At 35.7% G+C, this 12,251-nt stretch overlaps 1 protein-coding gene across 1 annotated transcript in view; it reads right to left on the bottom strand.

Annotated features, from left to right (window-relative positions):
• The window catches only part of SLC15A5 (solute carrier family 15 member 5), an 81,579-nt gene that overhangs the window by 5,195 nt on the left and 64,133 nt on the right, over window positions 1-12,251 (bottom strand). Inside the window, exon 8 of the mRNA XM_045869668.3 lies at window positions 1,060-1,168. Within this exon, the coding sequence (XP_045725624.1) occupies window positions 1,060-1,168 (109 nt within the window). The remainder of the gene's footprint in view (window positions 1-1,059; window positions 1,169-12,251) is intronic.

Below are 12,251 nucleotides of genomic sequence, written 5' to 3'. Positions count from 1 at the left end.
GGGAAGCCTGCTTCTCCCTCTCCCACTCCCCCTGCTTGTGTTTCCTCTCTCGCTGTGTCTCTCTCTGTCAAATAAATAAATAATATCTTTAAAAAAAAAACACTTTTGATTTTGTCATAATGGGATTTAAGTGCCTCTCTCCTACACTGGACCCAAAAGCTCCAAGAGAGCAAGAGCATAGTAGCACTAAACGTTTACTGACTTACTGACTTCTGGTCCTTCTAGTTTACTGCAGTACCCATCACATGACTGGTGTTCCAGCAGAGATTTAGTCAATGAATAAAAGAATGATTTAGGCAAGGGAGAAGTGACAATGATGGGATAAAATGTGACTAAATAGATAAATGAATAGAGGAAAATGAGAAAAATAAAGATCTCTCTAGTTTCCACAATGTGGTAGACATTGTGCTCAGCCCTTTACCAAAATTCAGATCCCTAAAGCCCACAGGATGTTGGTATTCTTGATTTTATTTTACAAGTATAAAAACAGAGGCTCAGAGAGGTTAGACAATTTGCTCAAAAGTACACAGCTATCCAAGAATATGTCAGTGAGAGAGAGAGGTGGGCTGGCGATGGATGGATGGTAGATGATACATATTAAGCCACGGAATGGTCTCAGGTGACTGACTAAATGATTTTGCAGTTTGTTATTGACCTTGAAATGGTCACTGCTAATTTAAAGGCCTGAATGGAATCCAAATCTTAAGCATCATTAGATTTCTAGCTATTTGTTGAATGGTATTTGCTTTTAATGATAATGACTCATTCATTCTTATTATCAATATGGTTATTTGTAATTCTAAAGTGGTACTATACAGTGGAGAAAAAATATCATCCTTCAGAACATGTTTTAGAATCGAGTAAAGCACTATTTTATTATAAGGATCAATGGCAAAAGTGAAGTCTAAATTGAAAATTCTTGCTCTGAATAATCTGTTAAATTTCTCTAATATGCTAATTTGTCCAGTCATGGCATACAGGATTCCCGTTGGCTCAGTGATGGTTCCCAGATCAATATTCCATGGACTCAGAAATTGCTCATCTTACCACAACACTTACCTTTGTGAAACACTCCAGAATCCCAAGACGTTCAACAACGTTAATGATGCCAAAAAGAAGAAGAAGCTTTCTAAATTGCCTTTGTTTAATGTGTTTGGAAACCAATTGCCTGTTTGGAACAAATGTAATTGTTATTCAACTGCAGAGCAGTAAGTTTCTGTGAATGTTTTATCATTACACTATTCATAGAGATTTATTTGCTTCAATAATATCTACAAAGCAAAAAAGCTCATCTTAAACTCATTTTCAAAATTCATTTAATTCTGTAATTAACAGTAAAATGACAAGCAAAGCACCCCAAATATTTTGAAGGTCACAAAACCTGAATTTGCATAACACAATATAGGTTCAGAGGAACTGAGCTATAAAAGTAACCCTGATTATGCTAATTTACCAGAACGATGTATATATATCTTATTCATCCTTATATATCTAGTATCCAGAACAGTGCCTGACATGTAGGAATTGCTCAGTAAATAGACATTGAATGAATGAATGAAAACTATTTATCACAGCCAGGTAGTCTGTTGCATATTCTAATTGTAAGGTTAGTGACATAATAAACGTAGATGCGAGATGTTACATTATTTTGACAACTTAGATAAATCCAGGATCACCTCATTATAATATCACAGACCTCATTATAATATCACAGACCACAGACTGGTCAAATTACTTGCAATCTCTGGTTGACATGAACGTATTTTTTTGACCTGATAAGTAATGTCTTCAAATGAATACTTCTAAACAAGATACCCCCACTTACGATGTCAAACTGCTATATGCAAAACTATTACATGAGTATATATGAAACTATTTAGGATTCAAAGTAATTGCTTTTACTTTGCTGCTAAATTTTGACTTTTGCTTTGCATCTTTGCTATAATTCTCTCTTTCTTTCCATATCCAAATGCATATCTATATGTATCATCTCTATTTCTACACACACTCCATTTTCCTTCAGTGGGTTTGAGATATTATTATTTAATACATTATATGAGATAATGTATTATATATATGCAACACTTATTTTTATGCAGTACTTTTAAAACAACAATGGGATCTTAGTATTAACAAATACAGATATATAGTATCACAGAATGTTAAAAAGATTGTTCAAAAGGCAAAATCTATCTTAAAGTTCTCTTAAGAGAACTTAAATTCAATTGCAGTTCTGAGTGGGCAGAATATTTCCAAAAACAAGTTATGCATCATGAGAACAAGAATTAATCTTCTTTGAGTAGTCAGATGCCAAGGTTTTGGCATTTTCTTGCTTTTTGTAGGAGAAGATCCTACAGTGGGTTGTGAAGAGGGGTGTGAGACTACAGCAATCAGTCGACGTGCCAATAGACTTGATCTTCAGTGCTATCTTTGGTACAAAGTTTGTGAACTAGAACATGATTCCTGAACTAGAAAATGATTCTTGGCCTTTCCCTTGACAGTGCATACTTTTAAATGAGATTTGAATTAAATACTCTGTTCAGGGTTGATCGTCAGCAAGTGCATAAGTATGACAGCTGTGATTCATTGTGCCACCTCCCATTTAAAGCTGCTTCTCTCCTGTCATTTAACAATGACTATTATGGACCAACCATGAAAATTAGCTTGTTTCTTGGACCTATAATTGAAATCTGGTATTGAGTTGAAAGCTATGTGGTAAGTTCTACTTCCCCATTTTATTAATATATGTTCCATTACAATAGAAATGTATGGTGTTATTGTTATATTGACATAATGCCTTCATTTGATAGGAGTAGTTTCATATAATGTTTCCCTCTGTGTCTGTGTATTGGGTCTATGTAGCCTGCTGTGTGTGTGTGTGTGTGTGTGTGTGTGTGTAGAAACTACACATTTGATTGTACTTGAATGGCGGGAGTTGGGGGCAAGTCAAGATAAGGTGAGATAACATCACACATATTTTAAGGAAGAACTAAACCACCTTGCTAAGCTTATTCAAACAGTCTTATTTCCTTATTTCTCTTGAATTAATATCACAATCATATTTCTGTCCTTTTCATTTCACATCTGCACTTTGCATGTGATGTGATTAGACCATTTTATCACCATGTTTCTCTGGCTAGACTAAGAGGAGTTTGCACAGAGTATGCGAAGCCTCAGAATTAACACGACATGAATTTTTCTTGGAGCATGTATTTTGGTCCATAATAAGTAATTGAAAAGGCTATCTTTATATTATAACAAAGTCAGATGAGGGAGAAGAATATAAATTTTGTAAGATCTTTAAAGGTAAAACATAATATTTCTAAAAAAAAAAAAGTGCAATTACAGCAAATAACAGCCTATCCGGATACGGCCCCCGCTCGCCCTGCACATGCCCGTGTGCTTGGAACTGTCACTGGGGGTATTGCGGTGGGCACAAATGAGAAGCGCCGTGACTTGGAACTAAGGGCGTGTGGGGGTGATGGGAGGATGTCATGCTGGAAAGGTTAAGGGAAGGCAGCGTGAATTTACAAGTAACACAAAACATTTTGTGAGTGGAGTTATTTAAAAAATAAAATGAAAGATTGCCATATCACCTATTCAAACTCCTGATAACATTTCTATAGTCTTTCTCATATATCATTTTTAGTGTTCATCTTCCTTCCTAATGCCAATCTTCATGCTAGCCCCATATTTTTGCCTTACTTAGCTATAATTTCACATTCCCTATGTAGCTAATGTACATGGTGAGTTCCAAGGTAAGGAGAGCAATCACCTGAATTGAAAACATGGAATACACACAGCATCAAGTTGGACAGAGAGATTCTTCATGAAACCTAAAATTTGTTCTATTAATATAGAGATTATCAGTCTAGGTAAAGAGATAGCTTTGGGTGTGAAGAGACATAGAAAGAGCATGGGCTTTGGAGGCAGAGAGAATTTCAAAGTCAAATATTGTCTCTGTTATTTAATAGTTTTGTTTTTGGGCATTTGCCCAATCGGGCCACTTCAGCCTTGGTTTCTCTTCTCTAAAATGACAACACCACCTTTCTCATGGAGCTGTAATGAGAAGTAAAAGAGATAATAGATGTCAAGGGTTGGACACAGAGGAGGCACTCCATAAACTCTAGATTATCACCACCCCCACGCCTTAGAAGTGGCTCATACAAAATCATGTAGCCTGAGCTTGATCTTGGAACCATTTCCTGTCAGATATTTCTTCATGTTCTTCATGTGCCATTTTTTTTTAATCATTATCCCGGGACTGGTTGTAAAATGTTCCATTTAACATTGTCAGTTGACTCAGCTCTTAGGTTCTATAACTTTATTTTAGTATCTTATAAACTTTTATTGTCATAGTTCACATTTGTGCATTTTTCATCTGACATTTCTAGTAGCTGATTGAAATCTGGGGCATCCTTGCATAAGGAGACAAAGAGAAGACATTAGGTCTAGAATGGGATGAACTAAACTTCTCCAGATCTTAGCTTGGATGGGTAGGAAGGTTAACAACACAAGAAAAAGTGCACCACATAAACAGTGGGAGACAGTAAGTGCCATATGTTAATACTCACAGTGAACCCTAGTCAAGTACTTTCATTGTATAATCAGCCTAGTTAGTAATGAGTGTTGGACCACTGAGCAATAGAACATTCACAAAATATTTTGCATGGCTCAGAAGTTCTCCAAATATTTCTTGTTCAGTTAGATCTATTCATTTGAAAATCATTTGTTAAGAAGTTTTCATGTACCAGGAAACGGGCATTCCAAGTTGCTTAAGAAAAGGAGCTCATAGATTAGTAGGGGAGACATGCAAACAGATAATTTTACTCTGGAGTATTAGACCTTATAGATACTAAGTAAAACATTTCTATTTATTTTAAATTATCACGGCCATCTTAGAGACAAAAGGACTATGGAATTATCTAGACTAGTTCTTGTATTTTACAGATTAAAGAGAGAAGGCACAGAGAGGTAAATAGAGGCATTGCTCAGTAGAACCCTCATCTTCTTACAACTGTGCTACTAAAGCCCCCATTGATGCTGATAGAACTATGTTACTATGAACAACACAATATTGCTAATATGAAAGAGGAATATACTTTATTCTTGTCCCATATTATGCCTTGCATTGTAAGGCCCCAAATTTCATGTGCTGCCCTCATGTCTTTGAGCTTCACAGGGCCCCAAAGTCCTAACCACATAGTTCTCTGCTCTTTCAGATACACTCCCCACCCAATGGGAAGTCCTCCCCACCTGGCTACCCCCCCTGATAGCTAGACCAGCTGCCTACTACTGGTCGTCACCCTAAAGCTTTTGCCTCCCTATCAACCTTTAACGTTATTCAAACAGGCAATCACATCCTCCTGCAGGACCCAGGAGTTGCCTCCCTGTTTTGCTCCTACCAAGCCTGCTTTCCACAGTCCCTTGTTTACTCTACTCCCAAGTGCAGCCCCCAGATGGCCCTGCATGGCATGTTCTTTTGCCCTGGGCTGTGAGTATATGTGACTAATAAACTGCTGTCAGTCCATCGTTTGTGTCGGGTGTCATATTTTCAGCCATCTTTTCCTATTTAGGTTGAGGATCCCTTCCACATCAAACAGGTGAATAGGGGGTGATCAGCACATGCCCCCACACAGAAATCAAGGTCAGTTCTAAGCAGAATACTGGCAGCTGCTGTTCCTCTAATTCATAATTACTGCTTTGAGGAGGAGAAGTAGCAATTCCATATTCCATTCTAATCAGTACCCAACACCAAGTACCTCTGCTTCTAGTACCACCTTAAATCATAAGACAGGAAGTAGGGGGAGCGTGACCATCAAGGCTTACTGCATTCAGGTAGCATAGCTCCCAAAGAAAAGCATCATGGGACACTACATCAAAAACTAATGATGTAATGTATGGTGATTAACATAACATAATAATAAAAAAAGAGCCTCATAGATGAATGTGATTTTTAGGGAGCACCCGATAGTCATGTATGCTTGAGATCAGGTTACAATCACATCATTTGATTAGATTGTTGGACAACCAGAAAATGGTGTAAAATTCTCACTCCAGCCCAGCAGTCTGCTCACCATAGTAACTTGGGGTTTTAATGGGTGCACTTTCACAGAAGACTTTATTAAAAGTAGGGAAAGTGACAGAGGCTAAGGGAATCCACATACATTCTTCATTGGTAAATACTGCCTCTCAGTAAATCTCTTGTTTCAAAGACGACTAAATACAAAAACTACCCTGCAATCCAGTAATCACACTACTGGGTATTTACTCAAAAAATACAAAAGACACTAATTCAAAGGGATACATGTACCCCCATTTTATAGCAGCATTATTTGCAATAGCCAAACTATGGAAGCAGCCCAAGTGCCCACCAATAGATGAATGGATAGAGAAGATGGTGTGTGTGTGTGTGTGTATGAACATTATTCAGCCTTAAAAAAGAATGAAATCTTGCCATTTGCAATGATATGGATGGAGTTAGAGAGTATAATACTAAGTGAAATCAGTCAGTCAGAGAAAGACAAATACCATATGATTTCACTCATATGTGGAATTTAAGAAACAAAACAAATGAATAAGGAAAGAAACAAACTAAAAAACAGACTCTTAAAAAAAAAAAACCCAAAAAAAACAAACAAAAAAAACAGACTCTTAACTCTAGAGAACAAACTGGTGGTTACCAGAGGGAAGGTGGGGGGATGGATGAGACAGGTAAAGGGGATTAAGAGTACACTGATAAAGAATATCCTTTGATATTATCTTTATAAACCTACAAATATGCTTAGTAAAAAATAAGAGAGATTCATATGAAGATTATGAACAAGATAAAATATGACTGTCTTCTGGTGTTAACATTGCTCTGAAGTTCTATGTCCTGGTAAGATGCAAAACATAGGAGTTCATATTGGAAAAAAGGATTTTAAAAAATTATATTTAAGATTAGATAATTTTGCTGTAAACTTAAAAAGATAAACTAAAATGCTCTCATAAATTTACTAAGAAAGTTTAAGAAGTTGAATGCAAGGCACAGACATAAATATTAATAATCCCCCAATATAATAGTGATATGTCAGTGAGTTGTAATGAGGGAAAAGGAGTCGGTTCATAACAGCAAAAAGAAAAAGAGCATAAAACACCTATAATAAGTCCAACAAGAAATGTTCAGGATATATACGAAGAAAAGAAAATCTTACTGAACCGAATTATTTAACATTGAATAAATAAAAAATTATGTTACATACTTAGGTGGAACACTAAAGATTATAAAAGCTTTATTTTTAAAATTAGGTAACAAGTTTTACTTATTTTATTAAAGTAAAAATGAGATTTGGGGAAAACTGATAAAATGATTCTAAAATTCATCTGGAAATATACACTCTAGGAAAGAAGATTTTTAAAAATGAAGACTAACCATAAGAAGTATGATTAGCAATAGTTAATATGTAATATATATCATAAAGTTGTAATAATTAAAAAGAGGGTGATGCTAAGCTAAAATCAAGAGGCAGCTGAAAGGTAGCCCTGAAACAGCCTGAGCATCTCCTAAGAACGAAGAATATATTAAAGTATATATTGCTGATTAGTTTCATTCCGCTTATCCTATGGCTGTGGAGTATTTATGGCTTAACTAACTTTTCACAACAAATATCAAGTTATGCTGTGAAATTTGGTTATTTGAAGGAAGTAAGTGTTTACCTAACACATAAATAAGTCCACATGGATGAGACTATTATATTCAAAATACGAAACTATTGACATTTTCACAACCACAGATAAATGCAATGATATGAATCACAACGAAAAAGGTTGATAGATTTGATTACATGTATCAGCAAAACAAACTCATCTATGAAATTAAAATGCTAACTTAAAACCAGAAAAATATTAGCAATATATTTGACTAAATGATAATATCCCTAAAGTTAAAAAAACATTTAAAAGCAAAAAGAAAAAAAAGGCAAATAGACCAAAAGAAAAATGGGCAAAGAATATGATCAAGCATTTCATGAATGAGAAAAGATAAAAGTGTTCATAACTAGAGAAACTTCAATTTTCCATTTTGAAAAATACTAATTAAAGTAATAAAGCAATATAATTTTTGCCACTCATGTTAACAAAAATCAAAATATGATTATGCTCAGGGCTGCAAGTAACACATTGAGACAAGTATTATTCTACTGCAGATTGATGCAGCCTTTTAGAAAACAATTTCTCTTTACTTCCCAATAGTCTTTAAAATGTTTATCCTTGTTGAACGAGTAATCCCATTTCCAGGATTCTAGAAAAAAAAAATCTCACTTTTTTTTTTTTTTAATTTGAAATGACATGGAAGTATGCTCACAATACTTTTGAGGGGAAAAAAGTGGGAACTTGATATAATTTTTTTATTGAGCATTCAGCAGGGCTTATTCAGACCCCAATTTTGTTTAAAATCTCTCTATAAATTTAATACCCATGCACACATCCACACAAATAAAAAAAATACTGGGAAAGAATTTACGCAAATAATAATTGCCATCATCTTGTTGGTCTTTTCCCACCTTCCTTTAGAGTTTGGATTTATTTCATCATATATTACTGTTACAGCAAAAAATAATATTTTAAAAACATTTCATCAAGCACACTTTTGTAAAACTCTGACTTCTCCAAATCATTTCTGGTTTATGATAAAACAACGGAAAAGGGTGGTTTTCTATCACAACCTACTCTTCTTCAGCAATCGAAGTATTGAATAGCAGCCTCGATGCTGTAACTTGGAAGTTACGTGCTATTTATAAAACCGTCCTAAGATATTATTTTGGAAATCATAACATCCCAAGTAACAATAACCAGTCTATTCTGAAACCTAAGATTCACTCCCTTCAGTGATATGTCGCTATATTCCATACAGAAACCCTAGATTTACCAAATATCTCAAATATACATGCATTATTTTAAGTGCTACAGCATATTGCTTTCGATTAGAGGCAGGTTTCTGCTATGTCTTTTCAGAGGAAGATTCAGTAGTTCCCCTTTTTACTAACACCATTTTATTTTGAATGTAATGGAACTTCGAAAATATTAAAATGTGCCTTTTGGAATTTCTTCAAATGATAGTTGGGCACAGTGAGCCATTATTTCCCCTCGGACTTCGTTAGATCTATTTTTTTTTAAAGTTATTTTTTGTACTGCTGGTGATCTCGCAAACGTCCAAAATTGTTGAAACAGAACTGAAATGGGCTTTATACCTTACTTTATCCCTCGTTTCACTATGTGCGAAGAAGTATGTAATTAAAAACGTGTAACAGCCATTCTCCAGGATGGACGTGCTTCTGTGCCATGGGAAATAAACTCTGGTATAGCAAAAGGAGCTTGGGAATCAGGAATCCACCCCTTCTGTAAGATTTGGGCAACTACTGTAACTTTCTCTGTTCATTTTCCTCTTACGAGTGACGGGGCTACAAACATCTACCCCCGAAGAACTGTTGTGAAGATTTAATGAAACAATATCTTTGCGAAATATATATAGCAAGATCTGCATATAACTGACACTTAATAAATGTTAATTTCTTTCCTTCCTCCTTTCAGTAACCTGATTTAAATGCTTCATTTGAGATTCATAGCTCTCCTACCTGAGTTAATTTTTAAAACACATTAATTTTCATGATACCGGAAGGAAATAATATCTAACAACTATATGCTAACTTTGGCTTTTCTACCTCTTTTTCGTATTTGTCTAATAAGTACCAAATTACGATTACCCTCAATTTACAGACAAGGAAACAGAGGCACAGAGAGGCTGAACTGTTTGCCTAAAGTCATGCAAAGGAGACAGAATAATTATTTGTTGATTGAATGGGTGAACCGAGGTTGGGCCCCAAATCTGCACATGCTTGATACCTTGCTCTCACAACAATGTCTGCATCGAGACTTTAATTTGCATTTGTACTCCTGGGAATTGTGGACAAAGATGAAGTTAGGTTGCTGTTTCCAGGAAGGGACACTGTGTCTTTCAAAACTGTAGAGAAATCGCCATGCATTGTTCACCTGAACTGCAGAAAGAATGAGCATGGGTGATATTTGGGATAACAGGCTTTCTTGTAAGGGTGAGTTCATTCTCTTGAAGAGCTTTGGGAGGTAAAAACCCATCAAGATCGTGTGTTCTCATGATGATTTCAATGAATTATCATGGAAATGAGTTTTAGAAGAGAGGTAATGCTTTGTGATAATAGCCCGATAATGCCATTAGCTATGAACTGTAATTGTAATAGCATTAGTCAAATGAATATATCTGATATTAATTTGAGTGTCAAATATTTCTATAAGGTTCTTCTTGTTAATTAAACATGAGCCTTGGTATTATTAATTCACTATCTGGCCAGTGTTGGCACATAGTAGGAACCCAATACGTATTTGTGAACTGAATTTATAAATCAACCTTGCAGTGGAGCTATTTAAAATAGTAAAATACTGAGTCTAAATAATATCATGGATATAGCAGGAACTGATTTTGCCCAATATCTGCTTATTTGTACAGTCTGTTCTCTAATTTGTAACTTCAGCTAATGAGTAGACTTGTTTATTTCAGAATTTGAAAAGATATCCACCCCCCTCTCTCTTTTGCATATTTGGAGGGAAATCGCATATAAGATTTGCTTCATAGTCTTTAATTCAAGAGCAGAGTTTATGCCTTTCTTCCTGTCTTGTGGTCTTTAAACCATTTAAAAATCTACCGGACAGCTTCATAACCTTATTGGACACCTGAATACCACTGGACAAAATCATGTTTTCAGTCATTTGGTGTCACTCTTCATGATTACTAATATCAGCTGGGCCTTAAACACTGCCAGCAATCTTTTATTTTTAAAAATTTTTTTATTAACATATAATGTATTATTTGTTTCAGGGGTACAGGTCTGTGATTCATCAGTCTTACACAACTCACAGAGCTTACCATAGTACAAACCCTCCTCAGTGTCCATCACCCAGCCACCCCACCCCTCCCACCCCCCTCCACTCCAGTAACCCTCAGTTTGTTTCCTGAGATTAAGAGTCTCTTACGGTTTGTCTCCCTCTCTGGTTTCATCTTGTTTCATTTTTCCCTCCCTTCTCCTATGATCCTCTGTCTTGTTTCTCAAAATCCTCATATCAGTGAGATCATATGATACTTATCTTTCTCTGATTGACTTATTTCGCTTAGCATAATACCCTCTAGTTCCATCCATGAAATGAAATGGCAAGATTTCATTTTTTGATGGCTGCATAATATTCCTGTGTGTGTGTGTGTGTGTGTGTGTATCACATCCTCTTTATCCATTCAACTGTTGATGGACATCCAAGCTCTTTCCATAGTTTGGCTATTGTGGACATTGCTAACACTGTCAGCAATCTTAATGACTTCTCTTCTAAATCATCTTTTCTTGCTCTTGCGATAACACTGCTCTTCCCATTCTTCATTTTCATCTGAACCCCCTTTTGCTCTCATGAATGGCTCGCTGCTTACTTCATAAAGAAAACTGAGTTTTGAAAGGTAGCTGCCAGCATCTTTCCAATACCAGAACCACACCTCTGTTTGCCTGGGCACCCATCCTTCCCATTCTCTCTTCTGTATGAGTGCAAGAAAGAAGCATCCACCCCCCAGTAAGAAGTCAATCTCCCTTCTTTCTCTTGCATTTTTACCTTCTCCATCTACACCAGATGTTTTCATCAGTTAAATATGCCCAAGTAGCTCTCAAAATAGAAATGTATCTCGAACTCACCCCTAACCTCCCAGATAAAATATAGGACTCACCATTGAATTTGAATTTCAGAACAACAGTGAATTATTTTTTTAGGATAACCATGTCTTAAACATTGCACAAATCATATTTTGGTGTAAAGTGTGTTCACAATATTGCACGGGCTATGCTTGTACTAAAAAAAGTATTCATTGTTTGAAATCCAAATGTAACTGGCTGTCCTGTACTTTTATTTGCTAAGTCTGTCAAATCGACCCAGATTCCCATCTAGCCCCCACTTTATCTCTTAAATCTTCTTCATTGCCAAGGTCCTTTAAAAAGCTGTTTGAATGTGATACCTTTATTTACTCACTTCCTAGATGTTCTTTACCTGGTTTTCATTCCCTTCTCACCACTGAAATGACTCTTGGTAAAGTTGTTAGTGATCATACTGTTGCTAAATCTACAGATATTTTCCATTCTTCATTTTACTTGCTCTCACAGTAGGATTTTACCTAGTTTATCGTTTCCTATTTGAAACAATCCTCTCTT

The sequence above is a fragment of the Mirounga angustirostris genome, unplaced genomic scaffold (assembly GCF_029215605.1).
Source record: "Mirounga angustirostris isolate CCGP_5_RB_7025 unplaced genomic scaffold, mMirAng1.0.hap1 SCAF_5, whole genome shotgun sequence".
Classification (NCBI taxonomy): Eukaryota; Metazoa; Chordata; class Mammalia; order Carnivora; family Phocidae; genus Mirounga; species Mirounga angustirostris.
Note: the sequence above shows the minus strand (reverse complement) of the source record. Positions and strands in the feature narration are given on the sequence as shown.